Source organism: Carettochelys insculpta, chromosome 3 (assembly GCF_033958435.1).
Source record: "Carettochelys insculpta isolate YL-2023 chromosome 3, ASM3395843v1, whole genome shotgun sequence".
Classification (NCBI taxonomy): Eukaryota; Metazoa; Chordata; order Testudines; family Carettochelyidae; genus Carettochelys; species Carettochelys insculpta.
The window spans coordinates 51,074,901-51,094,587 of NC_134139.1; the positions used below are offsets into that span (position 1 = coordinate 51,074,901).

The 19,687-nt window shown below is 46.1% G+C and overlaps 1 protein-coding gene across 1 annotated transcript in view; it reads left to right on the forward strand.

Moving 5' to 3' along the window:
* PLB1 (phospholipase B1) overlaps window positions 1-19,687 on the forward strand; it is a 130,953-nt gene that overhangs the window by 47,989 nt on the left and 63,277 nt on the right. Inside the window, exons 21-29 of the mRNA XM_074988405.1 lie at window positions 757-808; window positions 2,614-2,694; window positions 5,557-5,622; window positions 10,793-10,893; window positions 13,955-14,036; window positions 15,084-15,188; window positions 15,632-15,727; window positions 16,245-16,316; window positions 17,067-17,183. Of these exons, the coding sequence (XP_074844506.1) occupies window positions 757-808; window positions 2,614-2,694; window positions 5,557-5,622; window positions 10,793-10,893; window positions 13,955-14,036; window positions 15,084-15,188; window positions 15,632-15,727; window positions 16,245-16,316; window positions 17,067-17,183 (772 nt within the window). The remainder of the gene's footprint in view (window positions 1-756; window positions 809-2,613; window positions 2,695-5,556; window positions 5,623-10,792; window positions 10,894-13,954; window positions 14,037-15,083; window positions 15,189-15,631; window positions 15,728-16,244; window positions 16,317-17,066; window positions 17,184-19,687) is intronic.

Genomic DNA, 19,687 nt, shown 5'->3' on the forward strand with positions numbered 1-19,687 from the left:
CTGGACTCTCATACACTGGTAACTGAGGTCCTTTGGCTTGTGTAACCTGCCTGAGCAGGCACCATTCTTGTAAAGCTAAAACCTTCAAATATGCTGAATGTCAAGAGGTCAGTCCCACTTCAGTCCAGGGTGCTGCGCTAGGTAGATTTCATACAGCACCCACAGAGGCAGATGGCTGATGGATGTGTAACCCCAGAGGCGCTGAGATCACTGAAAAGGAGGAGCGAGTTCTGAGATGCAGCTGGCTTTTAGCTCATGCTGTAGAGGCACATGGCTTTAGCGCCTTACGTCACAAGTTCAATCGTTCCAACCAGGGTCTCTTGGCTTTACAAGTGTGGCTTGTTTGGGATGAACTGCTGGGAGGTCTCAGAAACTCAGGATATGCTTCCTCAGCTGAGGGAAGCATGCAGCCCCCAGAGGCACTGAAACCAAGGACAAAGGAGAGTGAAATTTCTGCTCTGTAGCCTCAGCTGAGAGGCATTTGGCACAGCTGAGGTTGTAGAGCAGACTTCTAGCCACTGGGTTACAGATGATAAATGTTTCTTCACTGTTTCTCCAGCTTCAGACCTGGCTTATTTCTGTAACTCTATTTAGTCCAGTAAATGCTGTGAATGGAGTCTTCATTTCAATAATATGTTATTCAAATGGGTTGTCAAGGACTCTGATCAGTCCCCTGCTTTTCTCATTGCTGCATTTACCATGAAGTGTTCCACAATCATCGTCCTCATCTTCTTCTTCTTCTTTTTAAATATCTAGGGATGTCCCTGCACAGGCTAGGAGACTGGTGGATCGTATGAAGAATGATACTGTGAGTCTTGGCTGGTAGGAATATCTGCAAGTAGGATGGAACTGTCTCGAGTCATTAGTCTCTAGCAGCCCAGCAGCTCAAAAGCAACAAGAAGTCCTGTGGCACCTTGAGGATGAAGAGATTTATTGGAGCATGAGCTTTTGTGGGCAAAGACAAAGTGGGTCTTTGCCCACAAAAGCTGATGCTCCAATAAATCTGTTGTCTATAAGGTGCCACAGGACTTCTCGTTTGTTTTTGTAGATACAGACGAACGTGGCTACCCCTCTGATACTTGAAAGCAACTCAAGGGTAGATAGCAGGAAGAAATCTATTGGTAGGGCAGTGATAAAGTGGCTAAAATGCAACATCCGTTCATATAGTTTACGCTTCAGCATACCACGGAGTTAAGGCTTTGGGGCTTTCATTACACGGAAAGGGTTGTTCTTTTTTCCGGTGAGGTTACATGCCTGCTTGTTACCTTGTTGTGAAATCCTAGTGGAGACAGGTTCCCTATTGTTTTTAACCATTAAGTAACGAGGCAAGGTGTATGTGACACACTTGCTGGTGGTCGACTTGGTAAGGCTTAATGCACAACTACAAAGCCTTGTCTTTTGGGGGATCTTACAGCATGATAACTAACATGTTAGTGACCCTGTGCTTTAAAAAGAGAAAAAGCCCAACGTCTGTGCAACGAAGACTAGTCTGTGTTCCCACAGCAGTTGCCTCCAGCCATCATCACCTTTCTTGGAATATCGTCCTGTTGTTCTCTCCCTCCAGACCAGAGTCTTCAATTGCAGATCTTTTCAATTCACTGTGATTTGCCAAGCAGACTTGACCTGGAGTTGTTACCCTTGAGAGAATGACAGGGTTAACCAGTGACCAGCCAGGTTTCACAGAGCTTGCTTTATTCAGAACACAAACATTTAGGAGAAAGCATATCTTAGAAACAATCAGTAGCTTACACACACACCTGGCTTACTAGGTTCTCACCCATCTTCCACATGGGGGCCCTGGACGATCTAAACATCCATCAGGTCTTCTGCAGGGCCTGCCTCTGTTAGTTGCAGTCTTCTGTTTGTCAGTTCTTGGTGGTGTCTGTCTCTTCCCATGTCAGGGCTGTCATTCCATACAGATTCAAGCCCTTTGTGTGTTTTGAGCCAGTGCAGGCCTGTTGATTGGAGGCAGTTGCCCTGGGGCCTGGTATTTCAGAGGGGATCTGGCCACCACCACTGCTACTTTGGCTGGTCGGCCACTCCATGCGGCTATTGGAGGAGTGGGAGGGGGCCCCAGTGCCATGATCTGGGTGGCACTAAGGGCTGTTTCTTCTACCCTTGGCCCTGCCCCTTTCAGGGGCACAGAGCTGGGCCCTCTCCCATCCCTCCCTGTGGCCTGTGGTGGCTGTCAGCCCTGCTGCACTAGTAGCAGTGGGGTGGAAAGTAAACTTAACTGACTTTTTAACTGTATTGTTTCTTCTGGGGGTTTGCATTAATTACCCTCCCCTGCTTTTAGTTCCTATAGGAAATGTACTTTCTTATCTCGTTAGCCAGGAATGCAATCACTAACAAGCTAATAGGATACATAACATAAAATTGAAATAGTACTTTGATTATGCCATGAGTCCATCACATTACATCTGTCATTTTAGTGCTCAAAGCTCCTCAGCCAAGACCCAAATTCTACTGTGTTAGTTGCTGTATAGACATGCAGAAGGACATATAGTCCATGCCCCAAAGGCAAACTTAGTTTCTTTTAACTTTTTTTAACTTTACCTTCTCTTTTATTTTATTTCTCCCCGCCCCCCCACCCCGCCCAACCCCGGAGTGCAGGGAATAAATTTCCAGGAAGACTGGAAACTCATAACACTCTTTATCGGAGGAAATGACCTGTGCCAATTCTGCAACAATCCAGTAAGTCACTCGAGATCTTGTATCTTTATAAGTGAACTTGAAATGGCATTTTTTAATGGGTGCGTTTTGGAGAGTGGAATAGTGAGGCTTGGCTGGTTCTTTCAAAATGTAGATAAGATAATAACCTGTCAAGGATTTTCCCCTTTTCATTTTACCAGACTACTGTATCTACTTTTTCTCTTATGTTGCCAGCATCTAACATGATGTGTCTAGACCCATTACGTGGACATTGGGAAAGGTTCTATCCACAGCTCATGCTAAACTCCTGCCTACTATCTGACCTCCTCTATGCACCTCTTGCATAGCACTGGGACCATGTTGTTTGCCCTACCCTCTAAGAGCACATGTGCTTTATATTCTAGATGACTAATTTCAGAAAAGGGAAAATAACAAAGAAAGAGCGTAAAGTCTTCATGAAAGAAAGAGAGCAAACCAAACAGCTTACTAACATTCTGCGTTTGACGTGAAGTGCGAGATAGCAGGGGTCTGCCAGGAGGGTGGAGGCTCCTCTGACATTCAGAAATCAGGATGACATACATTTTATGTTCCAAACCAGAATGTGAGCAGTGAAGTAGGAAATACAGAAGGGAAATGAGTGTGTGGCATAGGTTTACTGGACTAAGGGGGTGTGACTACGAACAATGGGATGAAATTGAGCCAAGCAGAATTAAGGATGAACATCATGGAGAGAAAACACTTTTTTAACAGTAAGATCTTACTAGATCTTATTCCATAATCTCATAAGAGAAGTGGTAAAAGTACAATTATTAGATTCAATTAACAGAGCTATTTAAGTATATTGTAAGGGAACATCTTTCCCTGGAAGAAGGAAATGGACAGTGTGACCTAGTAGACGTTATCTCACACTAGTTTCTTTCTTTGGCCTGTACGGTTTTCCACATGGGATGTACTTACAACTGAGACTAGAACTAAATGGAAGGCAAGTTGCTAACAGCCCAAACACTTGGCTTAGAAAACGTTTTGATATTTTATGTTATATGAAAAGAATGTTTCTTCAGACTGATCTCTGTTGTTGAAAGTCTTAGGGATGGTGCAGTGGTCCTTCTGATACTAGGTGCTAGTGAACATGGATGAAATTGTGGCATCTCATCATTAAGCCCAGAAGAGTTGGCTGTGTGAGGCTACATCTACACAGTAAAGTTATTCCCAAATAACAGCCATTATTCTGTAATAACTTTGCAAGCATCTACACTATGCACACTGTATTTTGAGATACATTCAAAATAGAGAGCATGTTATTTCAACACATCATATGGAGTGGATAGCAGACTGATACGGTTGTTGAAAGGTATCAATGACAATGCAGAGGCAGCGGTGAGAACATGCAGGGAGTGGGGAAGCTGGTTTAGAATGAGTAGAGGTACAAGAAAAGGAGGGCCGACATCGCTGAACATCTTCATCATGCATCTAGAGAGACAGCAATGGACAAGATCAAGGAAGAGGTAGAAGGGATATCTGTGCATGGGAAAAGAATTAACAATTTGAAGTTTGTGCAGATATAGTTATTGTTGAAGAAGATGAGGAGAAGCTAGCAAAATAGTGCAGGTGCTAAATGAGGAAGGGACTGATGGTATGGACTGATTATGAACTTCGATAAAACAAAACCAGTGGTATTTGGAGGTAAGGAAATAGGAAGGAAGATCAGTGTAGATGGGATTGAACCATAGAATGTAGAGACGTTCACATATCTGGGGAGCAACATAACGTATGACCTAGCCTGTAAGAAGGAAATAGCGACTAGAATAGCAAAAGGAAGAGCATGTTTGAAGGTGATGGATAAGATCTGGAAAAGCAAAGCAATTAGCTTAGGAATGAAGCTGAGCATCTTGAAAATGTGTATATTCAGCAGCATGTTGTACGGATGTGAGACATGGGTGATAGTGAAAGATTCAAAGAGAAGAATATTGGCATTCTAGAGGAGTTGTTATAGAAAGATCCTGAGACTAGAATGGATGCAGAAGGTCACCAATGAGGAATTATATAGGAAAATACAGCCGAAAGAGAACCTACTGCAGAAGGTTATACAATGAAAGTTAGAGCTATTTGGGCATGTTTGCAGAATGAATGACAAACGCAAAATCAAGACCCTGGTATTTGGCATAATGGATGGTTTGAATGGGCGAGGCAGATCCCACAGAGAATGGATAGATGATGTAGTAGATTGGTGCAGAGCTAGTCTACAGAAACTAAGCCACTCCACACTGGACAGGGAAGGATGGACTGAAATAGGCACCTGCCAGACTTTGAAGTTCCCTTACTCCCAAAACGTTTTGGGAGTAAGGGAACTTCAAAGTTCAGCGCATACTTCAAAGCGCCCACAGCTACACTGCCTGTCAGCACTTTGACGTTCGCAGCTTAGAAGTTCCCATGGGGGCCATTATGCTAATGAAGTGCTGCATATGCATTGCAGCACCTTATTAGCCTCCTCTGACCTGCCTGTTTAGCATGCCCCCTTTGAAGGAGGGGGATAGTGTAGATACACCCTATGTGTCTGGACGTGGTATTTTGAAATAGCTGGGTGCTATTGCAAAATGCATTCTTGTGTGTAGCTATGTTATTTCAAAATAAGCTATTTCGGAATAGCTATACTGGAATGGATTATTTCAAAATAACGCTGCTGTGTAGACATAGCCCGGCTGTTCTCTGATGGTGCCAAATCCTCCTTTCCTCAGATGACACCCCAGGACTGAACTGTGGAACCAGAGATGCTCCAGAGTTATCTGTTGTGCCAATGCACCCTGAACCATAAATTAAGAGTCCAGTCAGTGACTCAGCTAGTAACTTCTGTATCTGCCTGAGGAAACAATATCCAGAGCTAAATTTCATTCTTTATTTCTGCAGGTGCATTTTTCTCCTGAGAACTTCACTAACAATATCAAAATAGCTTTGGACATACTTCATCAAGAGGTAAAAAGCAATCTTTATTGCTAGCCTATGGCGCTGGTGCAGATAGGAAAGATAAATGTCTTGAGCTTCAGTTGTTGATTTTAGGTTTATTAATTTGTAATCATCCTTAGTTTCTCATCCTAGTTTGGGTAGCACTCATGCAGGTGCACATGGAGGGAGAATTTAAGAAAGTACTTTCTTTTCTGGAAGCTGCTTGGGTGGACTGGAATTCCACCTGATGTGTTGGAGCTGGGCAGTATAAATATATTGACAGATATATGGTGTTTAATGACTGTCACGTAACTATGCCTAGCAGTAGCATATCTGCCCAGTCATTGTACAGCACAACTTCTATTATTTTTATTAAGGGGTGTGTTCTGATAGTCTCTTACTTGTTGAAGCTAATGGGGCGACTCATGGAATTCAGGGCTCCTCTGCATGAATGAGGGCATCAGACTCTCACCTTGAAAGAGCAGCCATTTTGGGATATGGCCTTGTTTGACTCATGAGTCTCAGGCTATGTCTATACTAGACATAGCATTCGACCACTTGTATGCAATTTTAGCTATGCCAATTGCGGAGCTAGAATCGACTCACCAGCAGTCAACTACAATGGCTGTGTACGTGGAAGAAAGTTGATGGGAGCATTTCTCCAGTTGACCTTAGAATCGTAGAATCATAGAAGAGTAGGACTGGAAGGGACCTCGAGAGGCCATCGAGTCCAGCTCCCTGCCCTCATGGCAGGACCAAGCACTTTCTAGACCATCCCTGAAAGCCATCTATCTAACCTCTTCTTAAATATCTTCAGTGACGGAGATTCTACCACCTCCCTTGGCAATTCGTTCCAGTGTTTGATCGCCCTGACAGTTAGGAACTTTTTCCTAATGTCCAACCTGAACCTCCCCTGCTGCAATTTCAGTCCATTGCCTCTTGTTCTATCCTCAGAGGCAAGGAAGAACAAGTTCCCTCCCTCTGCCTTATGACACCCTTTTAGATACCTGAAAACTGCTATCATGTCCCCTCTCAATCTTCTCTTTTCCAAACTAAACAAGCCCAATTCTCTCAGCCTTTCTTCATAGGTCATGTTCTCTAGACCTTTGATCATTCTCGTTGCTCTCCTCTGGACCCTCTCCAATTTCTCCACATCCTTCCTGAACTGCGGTGCCCAGAACTGGACACAATACTCCAGCTGAGGCCTAATCAGCACAGAGTAGAGCAGGAGAATGACTTCTCGTGTCTTGTTCACAACACACCTGTTAATGCATCCTAGAATCATGTTTGCTTTTTTTGCAGCAGCATCACACCATTGACTCATATTTAGCTTGTGGTCCACTATAACCCCCAGATTCCTTTCTGCTGTACTCATTCCTAGGCAGTCCTTTCCCATTCTGTATGTGTGACACTGATTGTTCCTTCCTAAGTGGAGCACTTTGCATTTGTCCTTATTAAACTTCATCCTGTTTACCTCAGCCTGTTTCTCCAGTTTATCCAGATCCTTTTGAATTATGACCCTATCCTCCAAAGCAGTTGCAACCCCTCCCAGCTTGGTATCATCAGCAAACTTAAAAAGTGTACTTTCTATGTCAATATCTAAATCGTTAATGAAGATATTGAACATAACTGGTCCTAAAACAGACCCCTGTGGAACCCCGCTAGTTATACTTTTCCAGCAGGATTGAAAACCATTAATAACTACTCTCTGGGTACGGTTATCCAGCCAGTTGTTCACCCTCCTTATAGTAGCCCCATCTAAGTTGTATTTGAGTAGTTTATTGATAAGTATATTATGTGAGACCGTGTCAAATGCTTTACTGAAGTCTAGGTATACCACATCCACCGCTTCTCCCTTATCCACAAGGCTCATTATTCTATCAAAGAAAGCTATTAGATTGGTTTGACATGATCTGTTTTTAACAAAACCATGCTGGCTGTTCCCTATCACCTTACCACCTTCCAAATGCTTGCAGATGATTTCTTTAATTACCTGCTCCAGTATCTTTCCTGGCACAGAAGTTAAGCTGACTGGCCTGTAGTTTCCCAGGTTATTCTTGTTCCCCTTTTTATAAATGGGTACTATATTTGCCCTTTTCCAGTCTTCTGGAATCTCTCCCATCTCCCATGATTTTCCAAAAATGATTGCTAAAGGCTCAGATACCTCTTCTATCAGCTCCTTGAGGATTCTAGGATGCATTTCATCAGGCCCTGGTGATTTGCAGACATCTACTTTTTCTAAGTAAATTTTAATCTGTTCTTTTCTTATTTCAACTTCTAAACCTACCCCTTTTTCACTAGCATTCTCTACGTCAGGCATTCCTTCAGATTTCTCAGTGAAGACTGAAACAAAGAAATCATTAAACATCTCTGCCATTTCCAAATTCCCTGGTACTGTTTCTCCCTCCTCACTGACCAATGGCCCTACCCTCTCCTTGGTCTTCCTCTTGTTACCAATGTATTTGTAAAAAGCCTCCTTGTTTCCCTTTATGCTTGTAGCTAGCTTGAGCTCATTTTGTGCCTCAGCCTTTCTAATCTTGCTCCTGCATGCTCGTGTTGTTTGCCCATATTCGTCCTTTGTAATTTGTCCTAGTTTCCATTTCTTATACGATTCCTTTTTTAGTTTGAGATCATGCAAGATCTCCTGGTTAAACCAAGGCAGTCTTTTGCCGTGTTTTCTATCTTTCCTACGCAGCGGGATAGCTTGCTTTTGGGCCCTTAATAATGTCCCTTTGAAAAACTGCCAGCTCTCCTCAGCCGTTTTTCCCCTCAGTTTAGCTTCCCATGGGACCTTACCTACCAGCTGTCTGAGTTTACCAAAATCTGCCTTCCTGAAATCCATTATCTCTATTGTACTGTTTTCCCTTCTACCCTTCCTTAGAGTTGTGAACTCTATGATTTCATGATCACTTTCACCCAAGCATCCTTCCACTTTCAAATTCTCAATAATTTCCTCCCTATTTGTTAAAATTAAATCTAGAACAGCTTCCCCCCAGTAGCTTTTTCAACCTTTTGGAATAAAAGGTTGTCTGCAATGCAATCCAAGAATTTATTGGACAATCTGTCCCCTGCTGTATTAGTTTCCCAACATATACCTGGATAGTTGAAGTCCCCCATCACCACCAAATTCTGGGCCCTGGATGATTTTGTTAGCTGTTTAAAGAAAGCCTCATCCACCTCTTCCACCTGGCTAGGGGGCCTGTAGTAGACTCCTAGTAGGACCTCATCCTTGTTTTTTACTCCTCTGAGTCTAACCCAGAGACTTTCAACCCACCCATCTCCTACGTCCATCGCCACCTCTGTCCAAGTGTGTACATTTTTAATATACAAGGCAACACCTCCTCCCTTCTTCCCCTGTCTGTCCTTCCTAAGCAGGCTGTACCCTTCAATACCAACATTCCAATCATGAGTATTATCCCACCAAGTTTCTGTGATGCCAACGATATCATGGTTGTATTCATTTATTAGTACTTCCAATTCTTCTTGTTTATTTCCCATACTTCTTGCATTTGTATATAGGCATCTCAGACATTGATTTAGTCTTGCCTCACAGTTTTGCCCTGGCCCTCTTTTTACTCTCCCAGTGTAGCCCATACTCCCTCCCATTTCAAGTTCATCTCCCAGGTATCCATGCTCTCCACTTACCTGCAGGCTTTGCTCCCCTGCCCCATCGAACCTAGTTTAAAGCCCCCCTCACTAGGTTAGCCAGCCTGTGTCCGAATATGGTCTTCCCCCTCCTCGAAAGGTGAACGCCATCTCTGCCTAGCAGTCCTTCCCAGAAAAGGATCCCGTGGTCAAAGAAACCAAAGCCTTCCTGGCGACACCATCTGTGCAACCAAGCATTCACCTCCAGGATACACCTGTCTCTGCCTGGGCCCCTACCTCTGACAGGCAGGATTGAAGAGAATACCACCTGCGCCCCAAACTCCCTGACCCGTGCCCCCAGAGCCCTGAAGTCACTCTTGACCTGCTCAGAGTCACACCTCGCAGTATCATTAGTGCCCACATGGATGAGAAGCATGGGATAGTAGTCAGAGGGCTGGATAATCCTCGACAATGTCTGCGTAACGTCTCGGATACGGGCCCCCAGCAAGCAGCACACCTCCCGAGAGGAAATGTCAGGGCGACAGATGGGCGCCTCCGTCCCCCTCAGAAGAGAGTCTCCAACCACCACTATTCTATGTTTCCTTCTTGCAGGGGTGGCAGTAGACTTCCCAGCCTTGGGGGTATGAGACTTCTCCTCTTCTGTATGGGGTAATTCTTGGTCTCCTGTAGCGAGTACAGCATAATGGTTTTCCAGTGGGACACTGCCTGCTGCGAGAAGTAACCAGCTGCCAGTGTCCACCCTGGTCCACCTCCTCCAGTGGTTTATCAGCCGTCCTGTGCACTGGGACAGTTACCTCCACGGTCTCCACCTGAATACTATCCAGGAACTGCTCATGGACTTGGATACTCCTCAACCTGGCCACCTCCTCCTGTAGCTCCCGCACCTGCCGTCTGAGAGATTCCACCAGCAGGCACCTTCCACACTGAATATTCCCCTCAGCCTGGGTATCAGTGAGTGGGAACGGCAAGCCACAGTCCTTGCGGAACCACACCAGGATCTGGGTAGAAACATCCATGGTCAGGCAGTCTATCTGGCTACAGGCACAAGTGGAGGAGACAGCAGTAGTGCTGGCACAGGTGTTGCAGGTCTTCCTAACCATTATAGTCCTCTCTGTCACACTCCCTCCCAAACTCCCTCTTAAACACCTCTGTCTGCAGTTCCCTGTCCGCTTCGCTCCCCTGGTCGCTCCTACCTTCTTTAACCCTCACTGCTCACGAAGAGTTCTAGGGTCGACTTTGACCCCAGGAAGAGCTGTTTCGTGCATGCGCAAAACAAAACTCTGGAAGATTGATCCTGGGTGGGTTGCTCTTTGGCAGTAGTGTGGCTTTAGCCTCAGTGGCAGCAGCGCTTTATTTAAGATAGAGCAAACCCAGTTCAGGATTCCTTGTTCAGATAATGCACTCAGCCAGCCCACTGGGAACCTCTACTGGAGATGCTAACTGGTTGTTTGGTCTCAGCAGATTAAGGTACTTTCTGTGTTAGCAACAAAATAATCTGACCGGTCCTTGGCCTGCTTGGCTGTGTTCAGGGAGAGAAAGAGTGGCTCTGCTGTTCTTGGTTAGCTTGCTTTGATTAAGTTTATTCTCTTGGCAGGTTCCTCGGGCATTTGTGAATCTGGTGACAGTACTTAATATAGTAACCCTTCGGGATTTGTACAAGGAGAACAACGCTACCTGCCCCAGGCTACTCATGAGGTTTGAAAGACTTATGTTCCAGCTCTTACCCTTTTCAGGAAAACCTGTAAGGTCGTCTTCAGTGAAAATCTTCCCCAAAAAGGAAAAGGATGACAAGATTTCAGATAACAAAGTACAATTTTCTGTGTTCATTTATATATACTAAATATAGACTATAATTTCAAAACAGTGATTAAAAGTATCTGTCTCTTTTTCACTATCTCCAGCTTGTGACTAGTGGCTGTTGGAATGGCCATTTTAATTATACAACAGGAAACTAGACTTCCAACTACAAAACTGATTAAGAGTTGGCACACACACAGCTCTGCATTACATTGTTTGACAAAGGCAACTAATTTTCAAAATTATTAAAATTGACGTTTAAAAAACCAAATAACTCCTATTTATATTCTAAAATTTACCTTTCAACAGCTTTAAAATTCATGCATGTTCCAATATTGGGCTACATTCTTGGAGCCCTCCCCTACGTCCTCTGTCTCTGACCAACTAGCGGTTGTTAGCTGGATTAATTGGTCTTTCGTTTAAATCTGTGGGATGTTTATTTACTCATTCTGTTGCTTCCAGCAGAGGGGAGACTAGGAAATCTTTTTTTCTCCCTGAAAGCATGTACTGAGTGACCCAGGACGTGTGGGGGAAGAAAGGAGATTGCCCCTCTGTAGTGTAGTTAGAAGCCATTTCTGTTAGCGGCAAGGCCAGCACTTGAAGTTGGCACTAGGTAGGGTTGTTCTGTCCAGAGGATGAACTGAGGCAGCTGAGCAAGGTCCTGTGCTTCTGGGAGCCCAGTGTTGGCTGCTCCAACCATTCTATGGAAGGGAGAGACCAAGGGGATTATGGGATCTGGCATGTGGCAGCAATAGTGTTTGCCTCCCTGCAACCGCACTCACCCCATGAGCCATGGGAGCCAGAGCAGTTCAGCAGCCTGCTCCACTCCACTGCGCTGCTCTCCCAGCCCACCGTACTCAGCTTCTCCATGGCAGTGGGAAACAGAGTGTCCTGCCTCAGGGCACTCTACTTCCCACTGCCTGTGTGGTGAGTGTGTGTATGTGTGCAGGGGGAGGTGAACCTTTTTGCCCCATCCCCATAATTTCCCAGATGGTATTGCTTGGTGGAGGGATAAGGAAGCGGGGCAGAGTGGGAGCTTGGGGCTGAAACAGATTGGGGGTGGGCGGGGCCTGTGGGGGGCAAGGATTGCTCTGTGCCCCATGCCTAACTGTGGGACAACCTTGGTGCTAGGCACTGGCAGCAGTAGCTGTGACAACCTATACCGGAGGTCGGCAGCCGTTCCGAGGTAAAGTGCTGACCTTTGGCCTTTTGAGCTCTGTGTTTGGTCCGAGTGCCGGTGATACTTTTTAAAGTCGCTAGTAGTCCTACTTACAACAGCATCATTAATAAATAAATTAAGAAGCAGAGCTTTACTGTTTAGGTGGTGGTTGGTTGCATTAGATGGTCTTTTGTTATTCCACTGGCAGCATGGCTTTGAGCAAGCTCCCAGCTGCACTGGGGAGGAGGGTCAGGGCTGAGAGCCTGCCCCACTGCAGATGAAAATTGGCTCGCATGTCACTCTTGGTGCCCATGCCGGGGGCGGCTGACCCCTGGCCTATAACAATCCCTGTTTTATTGATTACAGCTGAGTCTATGAGGACATTGCTCTGATAGGCTAAGGCAGTGGGAAAGAGCTGAAGGTTGGTTGGTTGATTGGAGTTTCACAGACGGAACATTATAACACAGCCTTTTGCTGTGATTTAGTGGCTCTCTGACTGTCCATGACAAAGCAGCTCTTGCCGACTAAGGCCAAGTCCACACTTGTGCTTTGCAGTGCTGTAACTTTCTGGCTCAGGGTGAGAAAAAATATGTCCCCAAGTGCATAGGGTGACCATCCTTCTGTATTGGGTGGGACGGCCTTGTACTCTGGGCGCCAGAAAGGCATCCCGACTTATTTTTCAGAAGGGACTAATTGCCCCGTATTTGGCCCCTTGCTGGCTGACCTTTTCCCTCAGCAGCGGATGCAGGCACAGCTGCTGGCTGAAGAGCATGTGGAGAATTAGGTGCTCTCCGGCCCCAGGAAGAGGGAGCCAGCAGGGAGCCCTTCAGAGGTAGGGTAGGTTGGTGCTCCACTTCCTACCTCCCTGCACCCTTGAGAAGCCAGGGGAACACTGGCAGCTGCTGCCCCATTCCCGGCTCCCTGAGGCTCAGTGGAACTGGGAGGAGCCACCCCTCCCTCCATATCTCCCTGTCCCATATTTGGGACAGTGAGAGATATGGTTGACCTACAAGTGCAGCGAATTACTGTGCTGACCTGTAGGATAAGTGAGCATATACATACTGTTTCTTTAACTCAGTAGCAGGAGATCAGGAGAAGAGCTTGGCCAGGTTCTGGGTAGACACTGTTGTGAACCATGATTTGTTTATTATTATATACAGAGAGAAGGGGAGAAATTAGCTTTTGGGATTGTAGCTTTTTCCTTTTTCTACCCAAGTTCCTTTTCGAGTGTTAAAATAAAGCTCTTCCTTCTGGGTTCTTCACTGGGGTGACATGACAGCAAGAGAAAGAGATGTTTTCTGCTGAGATTTGAAATGAAACAGAATAGAGGTGTTGCCAGGTGATAGGAGCTGCAGAAGGAGACGATCACCTCCCCTGGAGGGATGAGACTGTAAGGAATGATTGTTAGGTCCAACAATAGACAAGAGTGAGGGGGAAACTGGAGCAAGTCTCTGTGAATTTTGCTCTTCATTCTATCTGTGTGATCACTCTGAAGTGACTAGGGCTGTACAGATGTGTCTGAGACTAGACTTTGGTCTGCAGTAGCATTATCCAGCACAGTAACACCCTCCTCACCTTACTTACCTCAGTACATCTGTCCCTAAAAATGTGCTTCAACTTCTAAGTGTCCATATTTATTGGGAAGACCAAGATATTGAAAGGATTATTATCATGGATAAGCCTTCCATGGAAATTCAACTTTGGAGGAGTCCATTTGGGTTCTTACACCTCTCTTCATTTTAAAAGAGTAACCCACAGTCGATTGCAGCACAAAAATAAAACATCACCTTCCTCCCACAGGTCGTTGTGTCCTTGTGTGCTGAAGCATGCTGATAATTCCACTGAAGCAGAGATGCTAGAGTCTTTAAATAGAAGGTATCAGGTAAGGCGGAGGAAAGTATTAAGAGACTTATCAGAGAATTGCTTATTAATCCTTCCATTCTTATCTAGCAGCAGACACCTTTTGTTCTTCTGGGGATAAAAAGAATCAAACGGCTCTGGGATGATACCACATGAAATGACTGACCAAGGGACCAGCCAAAGTCTAATGAGGGACAAATTGTGCTTGCGTTAGTCAGATGTTGATTCAGGGGACAGGTGAGGATCAGGCCAGGAGTAGGGCGATATAAGTTGTTCAGGGTCAGTAAGGCACTAAAAGGGAGTGGCTCTTTCAGGTCAATAGAGAATCAGTTAAAGCAGCAGTTCTAGATACGCCTCTTGGTGGGAAATTGGATTAAAGCAAGGAGTCCTGGTAGTTGAAGAATGAACTCCATATGATGGAGGTAAATTGAACCAAAAGCATTTCAGTGGTTCAAGAAAATCCCTGGCATCTCTCAGGATGGGAAATTCTATTAAACTGAAGTGTGGGCTCTCTCTTGGTTAGTCAGTTGAGCACTAGGCTATCTGTAGCCTCTATGATACCTTCTCAGAGGGAAAATCAAATGAATAGTTTTCTAATCTGGGTTTTTGCAAGCCAGTGTTTCAGGCAGGTCATGCACTCAATGTCTTGTATGTAAAGGGAGTTGACCTTGCTTTCAGGTTTTGTGTGTTAGAATAATGAGGCTTCTGGAGACATGGGGGGATGGGGCCCAATAAGCAAAATGCAAGAAAACAGTGGGGCCGAGAGCCGCTGCAGATGCCAGGGGAAGGTAGAAGGGGAACCTAGCTCTGCAACCAGGAAGGGGCAGGGCCAAAGGTGGAAGGGGCAGGGCCTAAGTCAGTCAGCCCTCAGAGCTGCTTGGACTGTGGTGCTGGCCCTGCCCCCATTCCTTCACACCCATGTGCAGCAGCAGAGCAGCACTGACATGGCACTTCAAAAGGGCCCAGACTTCTGGCTGCCTCCACTAGGATAGTAGTGACCCTTCTCGGCCCCCACTTTTCAGCGGGTGTGCAAGAAAAGGAGCTGTGAGTGATTGCTCCTCTTCTTTAGGAGGGATCCCGCCGATTAGCTGAAAGTGGACGGTATGACACCAGGGACGGTTTCACAGTGGTCGTGCAGCCATTTCTAGAGAAAGTGACCGTTCCAAAGACCGAGGTAAAAACTGAGCGTGATTTAGAATCATTAGAATCCTCCGAATCATTAGACTTGCCCCACTTGCACCAACTCCAAATTCAGCCCCTGGTGCTCTGCTTTGTTAGTTTGTCCAGGTCAAATGAGCCAAGATCCAAAGCAGCGGGAAATGTTTTTGAACGGGATGGAGATGCTTGGTAATACTGCTAAGTGCCCAGGTTACCTTGGCCTCCGACCAGGGGCAGACCACATTCATTGTTCAGTTTGAATCACATTTGTAAAAGTTCTACAGAACTCTCTTAAGTTCTTGGTGAGTGGCTTGATAATAACAATCTTGTTCTGAGTCCCTCAAGTTCTGGGATAACTGGGGGAGGTTTTTTTGGAAGAGGAATGTGAAAATGCATCATATGGTGGCACTTTGGTGACATATTTACCTTTCTTGTAATAGTACCTGTCTCTTTCCCCAGGAGGGGTTGCCTGACAGCTCGTATTTTGCCCCAGATTGCTTCCACTTTCACCAGAAGGCTCATTCTCAAGTTGCTCGTGGCTTGTGGAACAGCATGGTAAGACTGCAGAAGATCTCTTGCTTTCCCTGTCTTTTCCACCCTGCCCCTTGGCAGCAAAGGACAATGGTCCACTGTGTCGCTGCAGAGCCAGCCTTTCCTCTGGTGTAAATGGAATTGTGTTCACTACAGATGAGCACTATTTCCCTGTGTGCTGTAAAGACACGAATTGGGTGTGTGTAAGATAAAACCAGAGTATACATTCTTTTAAAGGACAACACATATGACCCTGCCTCACAAGACAATCAAAGTATGGGAAATTACATTATGCGTGCCACATGCTTACTATGGAAAGTAGCTAATTTAATATATCACTTTTTAAAGAAAATAAAACCCTGGGACAGCGAGTTTTGTGGGTTGAGCTGCTATCTCAACATAGAGAGATACAGTATATAGAAATTTTCTTGCTTTTCCACTAGTTTCCATAGGCCACTTATGTTCAGTTATTCATGCTCTTCCATTCTGGTTCTTGTTTTTATTTCTTCTTCCCCGTGTTTTCTTTCTTTCTGGCATGCAGTTAGAACCCGTTGGGAACAAGACTGATGCACATTTTCTTGAAATGGTGTTAACTCTCAAATGTCCGAGTCAGGTACGTTGAAGAATAGTTATCCATCTGCAACGTGCTGCACTTGTGAAGCGGTCAGAGTTTTTCATGGGGGGATGCTGTGCAGTACATTCCACCACCCTGGAAACAATTGCTAGAGGTCCCTGTGTTCCAACCTGCAGGGGCATGTATGCTTCCCAGTGAGAGAGTACTGAAAGGAGGAAAACTCCCTACACCCCTGTCCTCAAAGGCTGGCATAAAGATTGCAGCTTTGTGTTAGTGCATGAAAGTTGGAAGTCAAACCTGACTAAACAGCCCAGGCTAACTTCACCATCCAACTTAGCTATTTGTTTTTCGCATTTGAGGCAGCATCAACAAGGAAAGTCAAATGACAGATCAGATTCTCAGTTGGTATCACTCAGAATAGCCCCACTGAAATACATAGCTACCCTGACAACAGTTAAGCATGTAGTCCAGAATGTTTAACTCACTTTTCTATAATAATCAGATACTGTTACTCAAACCAGTAAGGGCATGGAGAGTATTTGACATGCTGTGTGTGGTTAACAAAGCATTACCCATGAATTTCAGATGTTTCCTTATTTGTATGCCTCATCAATACCTCTGCAAAACTAATTTGAGTGGGGCAAGGCCCTTTTTAATTCTTGAGAATAAGAATATGCAGTATTGTAATTTTATTGGTCCGCAGACAAATTGGAATTGGTGGCAGGGGAATAAATAGCTCCGTATATTCTTTTGCAGCTCTGTGTTGACTCAGATTTCCTTATTGCATAGGCTGAGCCATTCCTCTGGACCTACAGGAACAGCAATTATCTCAACCAAACAACCCCAGATGTAACAACGCCTCCACCATCATCTGCTACACTGACCCCAGCACAGCAACCTGGTCAGGTAAAGTGTGCACAATATGTGGGACTGATCAGTGGAGGAGTTCAGCAGGTTAAGAGTATAGAACAGGAAGGTAGCTCTAGGGCTGTGCAAAAATCTTGGGTAACCAACTTCAGTTGCACATATTCAAATCATAGAATACTAGGACTGGAAGGGACCTCAAGAGGCCATCGAGTCCAGCCCCCTGCCCTCATGGCAGGACCGAGTACTGTCTAAAGCATCCCTGATAGACATGTGTCTAACCTGTTCTTAAACATCTCCAGCAATGGAGATGCTACAACCTCCCTTGGCAGTTTATTCCACTGTTTGACCACCTTGACAGTTAGGACCTTTTTCGTAATGTCCAACCTAAACCTCCCTTGCTGCAGTTTAAGTCCATTGCCTCTTGTTCTATGTTCAGAGGCCAAGAAGAACAAGTTTTCTTCCTCCTCCTTGTGACTCCCTTTTAGATACTTGAAAACTGCTATCATGTACACCCTCAATCTTCTCTTTTCCAAACTAAACAAGCCCAGTTTTTTCAGCCTTTCTTCATCGGTCACGTTCTCTAGACCTTTACCACATCAATACCACATCAATTAGCCAGGATTGCATTTCTGAGCTGACTAAAGCTAAAGGCTTATTTGCATTTCATCCTCATCCTCATCATCAACAATAACCATGTGCTCAGTGCCCAATAGTGTCTGATGCCTCTCTCGCCATTTCCTTCCATCTTTCCCTGTGCAATGCGGAGTGGCTTAGTTTCTGTAGATTAGCTCCACACCAATCAACTATATCCTCTGCTGCTTGCAGTTGAAATCTATTATTTAACTTCACTTATCTCACATTAAAGTATGTTGCATCCACACACACACAGTTTGGTTGTGAATCAGCTGACATTCATAACGCACGCTAATAAGCCCACTTTGTGGGCAGGATGAGTTTTCCCACAAAGAGTAGGGGTGGGCACATCTCCCACCCAAAATAACTGTCATACATTTGCCATGTCTGCCTGTTGGTATTCTATGCTGCTTTGCCAGCTCTCTGTGTTGGTCTGTCTACTCACCCTGAACGCCCCTGCTTAAATCCTGGCACTTGACCAAGTGCTGTCCTGGACAATCTCGGCTCCTGTGCAATTCACATATGTGTCATGATCCTGATTATTCCATAGTCAGGCTTCATCCTTCACTATGGGCCCATACTAAGATCCTGGATGTCATTGCGCTCTTCTTGGGAGAGGAATGTGATCAGGCCCATCTGTGAGGCCGTCTCTCAGCAAAGGTCTACAAGCAGGAAGGAAGGCTGGACTATAGGGCTGTGTCTACACTACACAGAAATCTTGAAAGGGGGAATGTCAAAAATCCATATTGAAACAAGGGGTTTCGAAATAACGTGGCCGCACGCCCACAGAGCAGATCGCTGTACTGGTCCGCTATTTCAAAAGAGGCCCCCGGTCTTTCGAAAGGGAGCCTCCACACAGCAATACGAGCCCTTTTAAAAGAACAAGCCAGGAAACACCACATGCAGGGTCACATGGCTGACAAGCCCTTCCGGGTCCCACAACCAGCCTCCCGTGAACGCGCCCACTCTGCACACACAGAGCAGTGCAGAGCTGCAGACAGCACTGCAGACACCATGCGCTGAGGAAACGCTGCAGCCCATGGAGCATCAGCAGCTGCCCGAGTCTGACGCCTCTGCCAACAGTGGGGCCCAGATGGCCACGGTCATCCTGGCCGTGATGGAAGACCTGCAGTCCACGAACCGCCTCCGCTGGGGTCCTGCAGGCCCTGGCCACAGAGGAACCACCACACCCTGTTCTTCACCCCGTACGGCACCTCTGGAGATACCCCAGCAGCAGGGACTGGTGGGAGAGTCTGGTACTTTGCCAGTGGGACAACGAAAGGTGGCTCCAGAACTTCTGAATGTTGAGACAGACATTCATGGAGCTGTGTCAGTGGCTGACACCTGCCCTACAGCACGTGGACACCCACGTGCGGCCTGCACTCCCAGTGGAGAAATGTGGGGATTGTGCTGTGGAAGCTGGGCACCCCAGACAGCCACTGTTCAGTGGGGCACCAATTCAGGGTGGACAAGGCCACCATTGAAGCTGTCCTCCTTGAGGTAAGCCAGACCAGGTCCCCACACCCACCCTGGGAATGGGGGAGCGGGCCCCTGGGCAGGTGGCCCTGTGGGGGTGGGGGACCCTTGCAAGGGAGGGGGTGGAAGGCCTGCAGGGTTGAGAGTGGGAGGGCCCCTGCAGTGGTGAGGGGGTGGGGGCCCCTACTGGGGAAGGGGCGGGGGCCACGAGGCTCCCCCACATGCAGGCCCACATATGAATGCCGCCCTCACGCAGGTGGTCCAGGCAATCAACCACATGATACTGCGAGGGTTGTGCACCTCAGGGACCTGGATGATGCCACGGTGGGATTCACGGCCATTGGGTTCCCCAACTACTTTGGCACCCTTGTTGGCACCCACATAGCGATCCGTGCTCTGAACCACAGTGTGGGCTGCTACATAAACAACAAGGG